This window comes from Papio anubis, chromosome 15 (assembly GCF_008728515.1).
Source record: "Papio anubis isolate 15944 chromosome 15, Panubis1.0, whole genome shotgun sequence".
NCBI classification, from domain to species: domain Eukaryota; kingdom Metazoa; phylum Chordata; class Mammalia; order Primates; family Cercopithecidae; genus Papio; species Papio anubis.
In genome coordinates, this window is record NC_044990.1 from 21,605,371 (window position 1) to 21,621,990 (window position 16,620).

The 16,620-nt window shown below is 37.4% G+C and overlaps 1 protein-coding gene across 2 annotated transcripts in view; it reads left to right on the forward strand.

The window, feature by feature from the left end:
• The window catches only part of DNAJC15 (DnaJ heat shock protein family (Hsp40) member C15), a 163,152-nt gene extending 147,810 nt beyond the window's left edge, over positions 1-15,342 (forward strand). The window contains exons 6-7 of one of the 2 annotated variants that reach the window (XR_001896804.3): positions 1,026-1,177; positions 11,782-15,342. Coding sequence is in view for 1 of the 2 variants with exons in the window: in XM_003913822.5 (XP_003913871.2) it covers positions 11,782-11,852 (71 nt within the window). In the remaining variant the exon portion in view is untranslated. The remainder of the gene's footprint in view (positions 1-1,025; positions 1,178-11,781) is intronic. The other variant, XM_003913822.5, reaches the window with a different exon arrangement.
• The last annotated feature ends 1,278 nt before the right edge of the window (positions 15,343-16,620 follow it).

A 16,620-nucleotide genomic window follows, 5' to 3' on the forward strand; every position in this document is an offset into this window, starting at 1 on the left:
CTTAAACAGTTTTAATTGGTGCTGGGCTAAGGAGTGAAAAGATACGGAAGTTGAGTTAGCTTATATACACAGCTATTTTGAGAAGTTTTGTGAGGAAGGGAAGGAGAGAAGTGGAGTAGTATCTGCAAGAGAGGGATGAGTCATTAAGGGAAAAATTTATATTTTTTGTTTTCTTTTGCTTTTTACTTTTGTTTTTTAATTATAAAAGCTTGTTGAATAGTTTTTAGCAGGTTTGTGTGTCAATGGTAATGATCAACTAGAGAAGGTGATGATTTAGAAGAGATTAAATGTTGGGGGGAATAAATGTAATGTTTTAAGTCTCAAAAGTCAATTATATAATTATGGGACAGAGATTTGACAGTGTTTCATGTGGAAAAGAGCCGTAGGACATGTATTTGATCTCAAGGCCTATAAGATTCAATAGCATAAAAGCTGCTAAAATTTTAATGTGGTCCTAAGCTGCATAAAGGACACATAGTATCTTTATTAAAGACCAAATATTACTGCAGTCCTCTGTGTTTATTTGTTATGCATTGATTCAATTAACATTTATCCAGCTGTACTGAGCTAGGCATTTAGATCTTATCTAGAATTTTGTGTCTGTTTCTGGATCCCAGATTTTTTAAGGATACTGACAAGTCACATATTCAGAGGAAATTGAATAGGATCATGAAGTGTCTGGAAACAATGTCATATGAGCAATTATTCATTCAACAAAATGTATTGAGTACTTAATATAAGCCAGATAATGCACTAGATACTGAAGAAGATAACCAAAGGCCTTGCTGTTAGGAATCTTATATTCCACTGTGAGAGACAATAGTAGATAGGTAATTGGTAGTTTAAAAATGGCCGCAGATTCTTCATAGCTCCTCCATCAAGAGGTGGTCTGATTTTTCACCCTTTGTGTTCAGGCTGGCCTTTGTCATATGCTTTGACCAATAGAATATAGCAAAAAATGACATTATGTGATTTCTGAGCCTAGGCCTCACAAAGCATTGCAGCTTCAGCTCTTACCTTCTTAGATCCTTGAGACCACCAAGTGAAGAAGACGAAGCTGTCCGCCTGAAGGATGAAAGACCAAGTAGAGAGAGGCCTAGCTGTCCCAGCTTAAGCCCTAATGAGGCCATCCTGGACCACCCAGCTCAGAAGAACCACCTTGCCAATCCACAGAAAAGTGAGAAATAAAAAGAACATTGTTGCTTTTAGCCACTAAGTTTTGGGGTGGTTTGTTATGCAGAAAAGGCTGATATAAAAAATGCCCATGATGTCATGGATCATAAGCGCTTTGAAGAAAAAGCAGAGCATGAGATAGAGAATGGCAGCTGGAGGGGAGGCGGATGCTGATTTACTTATAGCCTTCTTAGAAATTCTGTCTAAGGAGATAATATTTGAGCAGAGACCTAAGGCAGTAAGTCATGCAAAATGAAGGAGTATTTCAGGCTGAAGAAACACCAAGTGCATAGGTCCTGAAATGAGAGCATATGGTTTGTTTCTGGAATTATAAGCAGATCAGCTGGAGCATTAGCAAGCAAAGGGGAGAGTGGTAGGAAATACAATTGGAGAGGAAGCCCAAGGCTAAATCATGGAGTGGCTTGCAAGCCGTACTACAAACTGCAGGTTTTATTTTTAGGTATTATGGGAATGCTCTTACCTGTTTTGCAATATTAGGAACACTATTTTGGCAGCTGTGAAGCAAATAGGGAGTCAAGAGTGGAAGCAAGGAAGTCACTAGAGAAAATTGTAGTAATCCAAGAGAATGATACTGTTTTGGATGAGGGTTGTTGTAGTAGAGGAGGTCAGGGGAAAAAAAAGGGGGGTCTAGGCCAGGCACGGTGGCTCATGCCTATAGTCCCAGCACTTTGGGGAGGCCAAGGTGGGCAGATCACCTGAGGTTGGGAGTTCGAGACCAGCCTGACCAACATGGAGAAACCCCATCTCTACTAAACATACAAAATTAGCTGGGTGTGGTGGTGCATGCCTGTAATCCCAGCTACTCGGGAAGCTAATCCCAGCTACTTGGGAGGCTGAGGCAGGAGTATCACTTTAACCCGGGAGGTGGAGGTTGTGGTGAGCCAAGATCTAGCCTTTGCACTCCAGCCTGGGCAACAAGAACGAAACTGTTTCAAAAAAAAGGGTCTAATTCCAGATATGTTTTGAAGGAATACCCAACAAAGCTTATGAATCAGGGGTAAGAAAAAATGAAGAAAGATGACTCTTAGGCTTTTGGCCAAAGCAATGGTTAAAGAAAAAGAAAATTTGCTGAGAAACTTAGAGGGGATCTTTGCAATATCAAATACCTAAAATGTGGCATGTATATGTGAATTCCCTCTTCTATGCCTCTATGAGAACAGAGGTGTGTTCACTGAGAAGAAACTCTAAGCAGTGAAAATTTGACCCCTATAAGGAAGACTTTTCTTGTAGCTGGAACGCAAGACATCAGTCAGCTAGTAATTATTGAGGCTTCTGGAAGTCGGTAGAACAAGGTCCTCTTCTAGACACTGGAGGTACAGCAATGGAAAAAGTGATGTGCAGATAGAGGCAGCAAAGGTAATTTGATTGAAAACTACTAGAGAGGAACTTACTAGTGATGTCATAGAAGGAATTCATTTATTGGGTAAGAGGTAGAACCCTTCCAACTCTGGGTTTCTGTGATTCTCTAATGATCTGATAAACCAAATCAGACTCAAATATTTTTCTTCAGATCCCCTTGTCTCTGCATTATTTTTTTAATGCTATATTGAGATACAATTCACATACCATACCAGTTCATCCATTTAAGGTATACAGTTCAGTAGTTCTGGCATATTCTTAGACATATGCAAACATCACACTTAATTTTGGAACATTTTCATCACCTCAGGAAGAAACCCCTTTAGCCATTGATCTGTCTGTCTGTCCTTGTCCTAGTACCATACTGTCTTGATTAGTGTTGCTTTGCAGTAAGTTTTAATATTGTGAAGTATGAGTCCTTCTACTTTATTCTTATTTTGTAGAATTGTTTTGGCTATTCTTGGTCCTTCTGTAATAATTCCATATGAATTTTAGAACCAGCTTGTCAATTTCTACAGGGAAATCAGCTGAGATTTTTGATAAGGATTGCATTAAATCTGTAAAGTGGGGAATTTTGCCATTTTAACAGTGTTAAGTCTTCTGATCCACAGAGACAGGATGTTTTTCTGTTTATTTAGATCTTCCTTAATTTCTTTCAACAATGCTTTGTAGTTTACAAGTCTGAGTTTTGTACTTCTTTTGTTAAATTTATTCCTGTTTTATTCTTTTTAATGCTATTGTGAATGGAATTATTTTTATAATTTTGTTTATTATAAATGTATAGAAATACAGTTGAGTTGTAATTAATCTTTTATCCCATAACCTTCCTGAACTTATTTAATTAGGTTTAATAGTTATTAGTAGATTCTTTAGGATTTTCAGTATACAAGATCATGTCATCTAGGAATAGTGATAGTCTTACTTCTTGCTTTCCAGTCTGGATGTCTTTTTGTTTTTTAACCTCATTTTCACCACTATTACAGTGTTGACTAGGATCATTAAGAACAGACATCCTTGTCTTGCTTCTGGTCTTAGGGAAAAGCATCCAGTCTTTCTCCATTCAATCCGTGGGTTTTTTGTAGATGCTTTTTATCTACAAACATACTAACACTTAGGCAGCTTCTCTGTATTCCTAGTTTGCTGGGTGCTTTTTTCACGAAAGGGTGTTGAATTTTGTCAAATGCTTTTTCTCCATGTATTGAGATCATTATGTGAATTTTATTTTCTTTTGATGAGATTGGTTATGTTTATTTTTTGGTGCTTAAACCAAACTTGCATCCCTGTGTTAAATCCCACAGGGATGCAAGGTTTATAATTCCTGCATCCCTTGGTTGGTCATGGTTTATAGTTCTTTTTATATGTTGCTGGGTTTGGTTTGCTAGTATTGTGTTTTAGTATCTTTGCATCCATACTTATAAGATATATTGATCAGTAGCTTTCTTGTGATATCTTTATCTGGTTTTGGCATGATGATAATACAGGCTTTATAAAATAAATTAGGAAATGTTCTCTCTTCTATAAGCCATCAGGGGCTGGGCTTTTCTTTGTGGGTAGTTTTTTGTTTACTGATTCAGTCTCTTGTTACAGGAATACTCAAGTTGTCTCTTCTTGAGTCAGTATCAGTAGTTTGTATCTTTTAGGAGCTTGTCCATTTTCTCTAACTCATCTAATTTATTGACATATAGTAGTTTCTCTTCTTTTTCCATTGTCTTAGGTTGAATATTAAGTTACTGATTTGAAGTGTTTTTTTTTTTTTTGAAACAGGGTCTCACTGTCACCCAGACTGGAGTGACACTGTCACCCAGACTGGAGTGACACAGTCATAGCTCACTGCAGCCTCGACCCCTCGGACTTAAGTGATCCTTCCACTTTAGCCTCCTGATTGGCTGAGACTACAGGCACATGCCACCTTTCTCAGCTAATTTTTGTAATTTTTGTAGAGATAGGGTTTTGCCCTGTTGCCAGGCTGGTCTCAAATTCCTGAGATCTGCTCCCCCCTCACCCTCCCAAAGTGCTGGGATTACAAGTGTGAACCACTGTGCCCAGCCATCTTCTTTTTTTAACATGGACATTTATAGCTATAAATTTCTCTGCACCACTGTCGCTGTGTCCCATAAGCTATGGGTGGTGGTATTCATGTTTAAGGTCATTCTATTATGGTCAGAGAACATAATGTATTATTTATGTCCTTTTCAACTTATTAAGGTTTGTTTTATGGCCTAGTATATGCTCTGTCCTGGAGAATGTCCTCTGTGCATTTGGGAAGAATTGCATATTCTGTTGTTGGGTAGTGTTCTATAAATATCTGTTAGGTCTTGTTAGTTTATAGTATTAAGTCTTCTGTTTCCTTGTTGATCTTTTGTGTGGTTGTTCTGTTATTGAAAGTGGGGTATTAGCTGGCATTATAAAATATTTATTTATTCTTCATTTCTTAGTTTCTGTTTTTGTTTTGGTTGGTTTTTGCTTCATGTATTTTGGTGCTCTATTGTTAGGTACACATATGTTTACAGTTGTTCCATCTTCCAGATTGATTGGCCCATTTTTCATTATGGAATGTCCCTTTTTGTCTCTGAGAACATTTTTGGTTTCCATTTACTTTGTCTCATTAACTACTCTAGCTTTTCAGTGATTGCTGCTGTCAGAATGTGTCTTTTTCCATCCTTTTACTTTCAGTATTTTTGTCTTCAAATCTAAGTGTGTCTCCTGTAGAGAACATATAGTTGGGTCATGCTTGTTTGCTTTTCTTCTATTTTTAATAGAGACAGTGTCTTGCTATATTGCACAGGCTAGCCTCAAACTCCTGAACTCAAGTGATCCTCCTGCCTCGGCCTCCCAAAGTGCTGGGTTTATAGGCATTGAGCCACTGCACCTGGCTGGATCATGTTGTCATTTAATCCAGTCTGACAGCCTTTGCCTTTTGACTAGATTGTTTAATCCATTCTCATTTAGTATTATTATTTATTATTTATTTTTATTTCAATAGTTTTGGGGGAACAAGTGGTGTTTGGTTGCATGGAAAAGCTTTTTTATGGTGATATCTGAGATTTTGGTGTGCTCATCACCCAAGCAGTGTACACTGTACCCAATGTGTAGTCTTTCTTCCCTCATCTCCTTTTTCTCTCCTCCTCCCAAGTCTCCAAAGTCCATTATATCATTCTTATGCCCTTGTGTCCTCATAGCTTAGCTTCCACTTATAGTGAGAATATGCAATGATTGGTTTTCCATTCCAGAGTTACTTCGCATAGAATGATGGTCTCCAATTCCATCCAGTTTGCTGCAAATGCCATTATTTTATTTCTTTTTATGGCTGAGTAGTATTCCATTACATATATGTACCATATTTTCTTTATTCTCATGTTGGTTGATGGGCATTTAGGCTGGTTCCATATTTTTACAGTTGTGAATTGTGCTGCTATAAGCATGCGTGTGCAATTTTTCATAGTGGTTTTACTAGTTTATACTCCCACCAACAGTGTAACAGTGTTCCCTTTTCACCACATCCATGCCAACATTTATAATTTTTTGATTTTTTAATTATGGCCATTCTTGGAGGAGTCAGATGGTATGGCATTGTGGTTTTGATTTGCATTTCCCTGATAAATAGTGATATTGAGCTTTTTTTTTATATATGTGTTGGCCATTTGTGTGTCTTTTTTTGAGAATTGTCTTTTCGTGTCCTTAGCACACTTTTGATGGAATTATTTATTTTTTTCTTGCTGATTGGTTTGAGTTTCTTGTAGATTCTGGATATTAACCCTTTGTCAGATACACAGTTTGTGAAGATTTTCTCCTACTCTTTGTGGGTTGTCTGTTTATTCTGCTGATTATTTCTTTTGCTGTGCAGAAGCTTGACTGAAAGCTTTTATTATGAATGTGTGTTGAATTTTCAGAACCTATTGGCATGATTATATATTTATTTTGGCTGGGCGCGGTGACTCACGCCTATAATCCCAGCACTTTGGGAGGCCAGGGCGGGCAGATCACCTGAGATTGGGGGTTCAAGACCAGCCTGACCAACATAGAGAAACCTCATCTCTACCAAAAATACAAAATTAGCCGGGCATGGTGGTGCATGCCTATAATCCCAGCTACTCGGAAGGCTGAGGCAGGAGAATCGCTTGAACCCGGGAGGCAGAGGCTGCAGTGAGCCAAAATCTAGCCGTTGCACTGCAGCCTGGGCAACAAGAGAGAAACTCTGTGTCAAAAAATAAATTAATAAATATATATTTATTTTTTATTCTGTTAATGTGGTAAATTACATCAATTAATTTTTGGATATGTAAGCCAGTCTTGCATTCCTGATATAAACCTAACTTGGTCATCATATCTAGTCTGATTTGATAAGTGAATATTTTGTTTGTTTTGCACCTGTGCTCATGAGAGATAGAGATCTGTGGTTTCCCTGTGACATTTTCATTAGGGTTTGTTATCAAAGATATGCTAACCTCATAAAAAGAGTTGAAAGTGTTTTCTTTCTCTTCTATTTTTCGGAAAAATTCAACAAAATCATGGCCAGGATTATTATTTTTTGGGAAGATTTTTAATTACATGTTTAGCTTCTTAAATATTCTTTTGATTTTTCCATTTCTTCTTATATTAGTTTTGAAAGGTTTTCTTTTTCTTGGAATTTATCTTTTACATTTTTACATGCTCTGACATGAAGTTGATTACTTTTTTAGAGAACTAATCTTTCACTGTGTTGATTCTCTCTCAAATGCTAATTTCTATTGTGCTACCTTCCTTGATGCGTGAGTTATTTAGGAGTGTATTGATTAATATTCAAACGTTGGGATCTTCTAGATGTGTTTGTTATTGATTTCTAGTTTAGTTCTCCTATGGTCAGTTAACAGCCTCTGTTTCAGTGTTTCTCAAACTCTGTTGGAGGACTTTTTTTTTTTTTATCTCTCAATCACTGGTAGACTGAAAGCTTTTGTAAAATACAATGAAAATGAAATGAGAAAATTGAGGAAAAAAGTATGTATATAAGATCCAGGTTTTACAGGGGTACACTGTTATTTCAAACGGCTATATTTTCTGAACACTTAATCTCAATTTCCAAACCTATGGTCTAATAGCAGTTGTAAATCAACATTCATCCATGGAAGACCCTTTACATAGCACCATTTATTGTTATTTTAATCTCTGAAGTTTGTTGATACTTACTTTATACCCTAGCACATAGTCAGTTACAGTAAATGTTCCATGTGCAGTTTAAAAGAAGATACATTCTACACTTGTAGGGCAGAACGTTTTATGTGTGTCAGTTAAATCAAGTTTGTTGATGTTATTTAACTTCAGTGTTCTTACTCTTTCATTTTGTCTACTTGTTTTATGCATTATTGAGAAGAGGGATCACTCACTAAGATTGTGGATTTGTTTGTTTTTCCTTTTGGTTTTCTCCTTTTTTTCTTTGTGTATTTTGAGGGCTATCTTATTAGGTATATTCAAATTTACAATTGCCTTCTCTTACCAGTAGACTGACCCTTGTAACACTGTGAAATTGCCCGTTTTAGTTTTGCATTTTACCTTCAAATGTACTTTATCTTATAATTAGTATAACAATGTCAGCTTTATTTTTGATAGTGTATATGTTTTTCTATTTCTTAAAAGTATAGTCTCTTAATATATAGTCTGCTGGATTTTTATTAATCAACTTTATTGAGATATAATTTATATAGAATAAAATGCACCCATTTAAATGCATAATTTGATGAGTTCTGGCAAATATATATGTGCATGTAACCACTAACAGTCAAGACATATACCATCTCCATAAGCTCCAAAGGTTCCTTTTTGCCCCTTCCCATTGCCAGTCCCTCCCCACAGCCTGGGCAGTCCACAGCCTGGGCAGTCACCATTCTTCTTTCTGCCATAGACTATAGATTAGACATATCTTTTATTTTATTTATTTTTATTTTTATTTTTTGAGACAGAGTCTAGCTGTCGCCAAGGCTGGAGTGCAGTGGCACGATCTCGGCTCACTGCAACATCAACCTCTGCCTCCCGGGTTCATGCCATTCTCCTGCCTCAGCCTCCTGAGCAGCTGGGACTACAGGTGCCCGCCACCACACCCGGCTAATTTTTTTTATTTTTAGTAGAGACGGGGTTTCCCTAAAATTTTTTATGTTTTTGTATTTTTAGTAGAGATGTGTTAGCCAGGATGCTCTCGATCTCCTGACCTCGTGATCCGCCCGCCTCGGCCTCCCAAAGTGCCGGGATTACAGGTCTGAGCCACTGTGCTCGGCCTTAGACATGTTTCATATATATGGAATAGTATTATATTCTCTTATGTGTCTGGCTTCTTTGAAGGAAAAAAGCAGTGCAGAATGTTGGACTCATCATAGTACATTTCCCTTATCTCCAGGTCCCTCAAGACCTGACTGACTTGGTAGCGCTCCAGTGCTTTTATACTGATGTGTTTGTATTTTATTTAGCTCTTCTAGTTGGGTGTCAGTGGGAGAGTTGGTCTTAAACATGATGGTTCACAGTAGCCGGAAGCAGACGACCTCTGGCAATATTTAGTGGTAGAAGAACAAAGGTACAGAAATACCAAGGGTGAAGGTGAGTGTTCTCATCAAATGGAACTCACCGAATTCCCCCAGAAAACCGAGAGGGGTTGAAGAGTGTTATTTTCTTTATTCTTTTTCTTTTCTTTTTTGGAGATAGGGCCTCACTCTGTCGCCCAGGCTGGAGTGCAGTGGTGCGATCAAGGCTCACTGCAGCCTCAGGCTACAGGTGTGCACCACGACACCCAACTAATTTTTAAATTTTTTGTAGAGACAGAATCTTATTATGTTGCCCAGGCTGGTCTCAGACTCCTGGGCTCAAGCAGTCCTCTCACTTCAGCCTCCCAAAGTACTGCGATGACAGGCGTGAGCCACTGTGTACAGCCGAGAGTACTTTGTTTTCGTTAAATTTAGGGTATGCGTCCTATCCTGTGTTATCAGTCAGGATTCCCTGCCAGCAACTAGGTATTTTAACCAGGAGAACATTTAGCACAGGTTACACGTTGTTCAAAGATCTGAAGGAGCAAGTTCTACACTTGACCTACAAGAATCATTCCTGAGACAGAGTCTCCCTCTGTAGCCCAGGCTGGAGTGCAGTGGCGCCATCTCGGCTCACTGCAAGCTCCGCCTCCCAGGTTCACGTCATTCTCCTGCCTCAGCCTCCTGAGTAGCTGGGACTACAGGTGCCTGCCACCTCGCCCGGCTAATTTTTTGTATTTTTAGTAGAGACGGGGTTTCACTGTGGTTTCGATCTCCTGACCTCGTGATCCGCCCACCTCGGCCTCCCAAAGTGCTGGGATGACAAGCGTGAGCCACCGCGCCCGGCCAAGAATCATTCCTAAACAATTACAGAGCTACTGTGTCAGGGAAGCTGCTGCCTCACAGGCTGCCAGTAGAACTGTGGGAGAAGCACAGTTGCTGCCACCACTATAACCACACTCTTGCTTACTGGTAGTAATAATGATAAAGAGGTTCAGCAAGAAAGGCTTTCCCGCATTTCAGCCTTCCAAGTCTCACAAGAATGGCTCTAATTAATGGAACCTAATGTGAATCAAACACTGCTTGAAGAGACTATAGGAATTGTAGTTTTGGACTGAGGAACTTCTCCAACTATTTAGAGGTAGAATGAGGGTCACAAGAACCAGTCCAAAATGTATAAGACTTTCTATCATCTATGCCTTTGATTTTTTTCAAACTGCTGAGTGAGCGTGTTACAGCCTATGATTTAAATATCCAGAATGCATATCAATCAAATGTTATGTTTAAGTTTAATTAGTATTTTAATATTTGCTGAGGATATTCAAGACATTGAGGACATCACCCTGATAACTCTAAGAATTTAAACAGCTTACCATATTGACGTTACCTAATTCCTGATTGCTAGATCGTCTGCAAAGATAATCATGAAATCAACAGATTTCATAACCAAGTGCTTTAAACTTTTACCAGCTTTCTTTGTAACTCTTATAGCACATTCAAGGACATACTGTGATATATTCCATAAGTGTTTATAGCAATTCAGATCTTGATATGAAAATGTCAGTGGTATCCTCAAGGGCAAAGAGCTAAATATAGCTTTCTCCAGCATTACCCTTTCTACCACAATGCCATGGTTGTTGATGTATTTTCTTTGCTTTCTTTTCCGTTCGTAAGTTGGGTGGTATGATATCAATAAAAGGCCGGAAAAAAGTCAGGACAATTTACACCAATATTAGCTAACTGCTTTTTGGTTTGTTGTAAGCTACTGAGACCTTATGATGTTTTCAGCAGCTATAGATGGTTTGCACTCAAGGGGAGAATACAAAATAAAAAACACAGAGAGACTGGTGAGCTGTAATACAATTGTTAGTCTGAGCATTAAACAATGACAGTATTCAGGTCTAGAAGTTAGAAGGCGTATGATGTTTAGCTTTCATGTGACAGTTTGGGGCTAGTATTTTTGTATGTCAAATAGGTTCTGTTTGTGATTTACAATGATTCTGCATTTGAAATTCACCTCAATTTTCCTTGCTGTTTACATTAGAAAGAATTCACTGCAAAGAACTCTAAAAAGGAACTGACTCAGTTTTATTTTGGGGCACTGTAAATCCAAAACTACACTGTCAATATTCTAATAGAATCATTTCAGAGAACAAAAATTTCTTTTGACCTTATTTTTCTCTCATTTATTAATATTAGATCATTTATCTCTATTAAGTAAGTAGGTTTTTAGCACTGGGTAGTACATAGTTGCCTTTTTAAACATGCATTTTATTTTTGTGACATCATAAGACTTGATTAATACTTTAAAAAGACCCCTTGAATTGATTTATGTTCTTCAAAAAGATACCCCTTTTCACAGATGAATGTGTCTTTATAAAAAAAAAAAAAAAAGAAAACAGTCATGGAAAAGACTGTTATTTTATTTACCTAACCATCCGCTTAATTTTAGAAAATTCTCTGGTCACATACTGGAAAGGTGAATGTCTGACCCATGAAGTATTTAAGTATTTTTCAAGTTACTCCTGATCATAACTTTCTTTCATCATTTTTCTCAGAGGTTTTTTTTTAATTGTTGGATAGTTGTAGGACTTCACTAATCAAGTTTAATTTATACTGTTTTGATTTCTAGTTAGCTTATAAAATAATTTGTCAGGATTAATGTGTGAGACAATATCAGAGAAAAGTATTTTTAGTATCAATGATGAAGTATATTTTAATTCATTTTTCTTTGTTGTCTCAGGTGGATCTCCTTACGTAGCAGCCAAAATAAATGAAGCAAAAGACTTGCTAGAATCTGGCACCAAACGTTGATTGATGCTTAAGGACCACGCTGAAGGAAAAAAAAGCGGGGACTTCAAAAAAAAAAAAAAATCCTGCAAAATATTCTAAAACATGGTCTTCTTAATTTTCTGTATGGATTGACCACAATCTTATCTTCCACCATTAAGCTGTATAACAATAAAATACTAATAGTCTTGCTTTTTATTATCTTTTAAAGGATCTCCTTAAAATTCTGTAACTGACCTTTTTTTCTTATTTTCTTTGTTACATTCATACATTTTTAAGATTTTTGTTATGTTCTAAATCCCCCCCCCACACACACACACGTGTGCAAAAAGTATGATTATCAAGAATGCAGTTGGGATTTGTGAGCAATGAGAAGTTGTTTTCTTATTGCTTATATTTGTACCCTAACTGTCTCTCTTTTTCAGGGAATTTGGGACTCTGCCTATATAAGATGTTTTAAATGTCTTGAGAGCAAGTACTGGCTGATACCCCTTGGAGATATGATCTGAAATGTAATGGAATCTATTAAATGGTGTTTTGTAAAGTAAGGGTTAAGAACCCCGCTCCCTCTGAGACCCTATAGCTAAAGCATGAGGACTTGGAGAGCTACTAAAATGATTCACGTTTACAAAATGAGCCCTGTGAGGAAAGGTTGAGAGAAGTCTGAGGAATTTGTATTTAATTATATTCTCCCAGTACTGTATATTTATTCATTACTCAGTCTACAAATATTTATTGACCCCTTTGATGTGCAAGGCACTACCGTGGGTCCCCTGAGAGTTGCAAGTATGAAGCAGTCATGGATCATGACCCAAAGGAACTTACATGTAGAGGAAGGATAAATCACACACATAGTGAATGCTGTTAGATACAGGTGATATATTTTAAAAGTTCAAAGGAAGAAAATAATATGTTAAACACTGCATGAGAGGAGAAATAAGTGGCATAGAGCTGGGCTTTAAAAAAGAAAAATAATCAGAGATACCATATGATTGGTGAGGTGAGTCAGTGTTATTTCTTCTGAGATGAGTGTTATTCTGAGATGACAATTAGCAGAAATAGATATATCAATTGGAGTGATTAGAGTGCAGGGTTTCTAGAAAGCAAAGTTTGGACAGCGTGGTCATCAAAGGCCAGCTCTGTGACTTACACTGCATTAAATTAATTTCTTAAAACATAGTCCCTGATCATTATCACTTTACTATTCCAAAGGTGAAAGAACAGATTCAGATACAGAGTGCCAGCATTATTTCCCAGTATTCCTTTACAAATCTTGGGTTCATTTCAGGTAAACTGAACTACTGCATTTTCTGTATCTTAAAATACTTTTTAGATATCCTAGATGCATCTTTCAACTTGTAACATTCTGTAGTTTAGGAGTTCTCAACCTTGGCATTATTGACATGTTAGGCCAAATAATTCTTTTTTTGTGGGAGGTCTCTTGTGCGTTTTAGATGATTAGCAATAATCTAACCTGTTATCTACTAAAGACTAGTCTTATCAGTTGTGACAACAAAAATGGTTCCAGATATTGCCAAATGCCCTTTAGAGGACAATAATCGCCCCCAGTTGAGAACCATTTCTGTAAAACTTTAATTACTATTTTTTCTTTTGGTTTATAAAATAATGATCCTGAATTAAATTGATGGAACCTTAAAGTCGATAAAATATGGTTCTTGCTTTAAAGTCCCCGTACATGTCCTACTAGTTTTCTCATACTTTAGTGTTTTTCATTTTTCTCCTGTAATCCTTGTACCTAAGAATGCCATCCCAATCCCCAGATCCCCACCTGCCCAAAGTCTAGGCATAGTTGAAGGCCAAGCTAAAATGTATCCCTCTTTTTCTGGTGCATCCAGCAAAAGTAATATCATGAATTATCAGCTCTCTGAGAGCAGCATCATATCTGTCTTGTTTACTGTTACATTGGCAGCCAATAAATATTTGTTGAGTGAATAAATAAATCCCCATAGTACTTTATTCTTCACATGATACATACCTATGGGGCTATAGCTTGGTACCTTGCGAAGCAACTCTTGGTGTAACATACCTTATTTCTCGTACTAAAATGCAAGAACCTTCAGAGCAAGAATATCGCCATTCATCTTTGTAACCTCTTTACTCTGGAGCACTTGCATTTAGCAGGCATCATAAAGTTTTACATACTAAGAAAATGTTGCCGTTTTCTGAATACTATGCATCAAAACATGTTACCGCTAATTTGGAAAGTTCTGCTAAGGAATATTGGGGCACCCTCAGTTGCACCTTTTAACTGATGTCATATTTTCCTAATCCATACTTTATTCATGAGAATTTGAGTCACCCCAGCATTAGCTTAGAATTTCCTTAATTCCTGTTTTCTTTGCAGGTACCTTGGAGTTAGGTCTGCTTTTGAATACTATCCTCCTGTTATGTGACCTTGGGCAGTTACTCAGTTTTCTAGTCAATAACCTGTATCTATAAAATAGAGAAAATCATCCTATCAAATACGGTTATTGTAGAGAATAAGGATGTATAAAGCATTTAATCACATAAATGCTCAAAAAATATAATTTTTACTTCCTTCACTGCCTCATTTAGTTAGTTTTATCTTTAAAAATACCTCGGATTCAGGGTAAAGTTTCAGGTATGTCCCAGTAATCATTTATTTCACCCTTGAATCTGCAATTTGGGTAGAACATGGTGGGGACAGCTCGTCTGCATTCCTTGCAGCATTAACAGGCTGGAGGCACCAGTTCTCCAGCCAGCAAGTTGGGCCTGGTTGTGGCTGAGAGCCTCGGTTTTTCTCTCTGCTTAGGTTCCTATTTACACAGGCTTCTCCACAGGGCTACTAGAGCATCGTCACCATAGCAGCTGTCTTATAACAGAGTGTTCCAAGAGACAAAAAATGGAAGCTGCCAGATTGCCCTGGGTCTGGAAACTGTCAGGGCGTCACTTGTGCCATATTCAGTTGGTCTAAGAATTACAGAGCCTGCCTCGATTCAAAGGGAGAGGATAGAAAGGACTGAAAGAATCAGTGGTCATCTTTAATATGCAACAGGACAGGGTTGGGATTTTTTCTTCCCCTTGAGTCTGTGAAGGCATTACTTAAAAAAATAAGGCATATACAATTTAACTACAGCTACTTGGAGTATAAGCTCAGAAAGTTTCAGATAATAAGTACAACTACTATTTTTCTGCTGTTATCCTTGTACCTAAGGATGCCATCCTAATCCCCAGATCTCCACAACTATACCTACATAGTTGAAGGCCAAGCTAAAATGTATCCCTCTCTTTCTGGTGCATCCAGCAAAAGTAATATCATGAATAATGAGCTCTCTGAGAACAGGGATCATATCTGTCTTGTTTACTGTTGCAGTGAATAAGTACAGTTGCAGATACTCAGGAGTAATTCTCTCAATGGCAGTATACTTATAAAACTGAATTTTCACCAGCTACACACCCCCTCCCCCCAAACTCCTTATTATCTGTAAAAAGCTTGTTTGGTTACCTGTCTTCAGTAAAGATTGTGCTTGCATATTTGCTGTCATTGCATATTCTGCTTAATTAAGTTCTGTTGATATTGCAGTTTCTGTGTGTTCTTACATCTTAGATGCAATCTGAGGGACTAGGAAGGCCTTTTAAAAATAAAACAATTCAGATTGCAGAGAAAGTGTAAGTCATGGACAGTTAATTAAAGGGGAACATAGAATGCTATTTAGATTTTAGTTGATGGTGCCAATCTTCAGCGTAAAATCACAAGTGGAGAGAAGTTTAGTAAGGAAAAAATGTTGGGCTTGGAATGCATTGTTTAGTCTTCAAAGCACTTTACTTTTTGTGAATATATTTTAGACATTCAGCAAATATTGAATACTTACTATATCAGGCAGTAAAGATATAAGTTCATTCTTAAAATGTTCATGTTCAAGCTAAATACAAAAAAAAAATAAGTTCTTAAACAGAAAACTTTTTCCCTCATACTTTGTAATTAACAAGACATATAGGAGTTGCATTAATGGGCATGCTTATGATTGATTATCCAGCAGTGTCATTAGAAATACATTTTATTCATGTGCAGGAATCTTTTGGTTGTCATGGGGAACCTTGAACACAGAAAAGAACTTTTTATTGATAAGGTAATTCAACACACTTGACAATTAGCTTAATATGGTTTAATACCATTTGTGGGAGAAGATGAATCAGCCAGGCTCTTTATGTCAAGAATATGAAGTTTCTCTGACTCCACTAACTTAATATGAGCTACAGAGACTGCAGTGAAAAGTGAAATATCCAAGTACACCAGCTTATTTCACACAGTGGAACCATGCTGTCCTCTGGCACCCTGCACCTTACCCAACAGTCATCAACCAGATACAGGCTCCTGGCTGCAAGGAGGATTTGATGGGAATGAGTAAATGTGTCAGCATAGTCCCTCCCTTCTAATGGAAAAGCAACCTCAAGAGCAAATCCTATTAATGGGTGGATCAGTATCGTCTACTTGTCAAAAACATTCCATGAATTATGAATCAAAATTTTATTTATGGTGGCATTGCACACATTAAGAGATTAGGATTTTTGTTAGCATCATTTATTAGCTGGAAAAGTTGAGAAGGTTCTCTGGACTCATTTTTGTAGGTGGAACCTAAGTGATCTGGATCATTGCCCACCAGCGAAATTGCTGGGCATGGCGGACAAAGAAAATGTTCCTTCTAATGATTTTTTATGAGCTGAGTAGCTATTGTTCCCAGCTGAGTGCTCTTTTCCTCTTTTTATTGTTGCTGAGCAAAAGAATTTATAAAAAGCTCTTTCTTTTGTA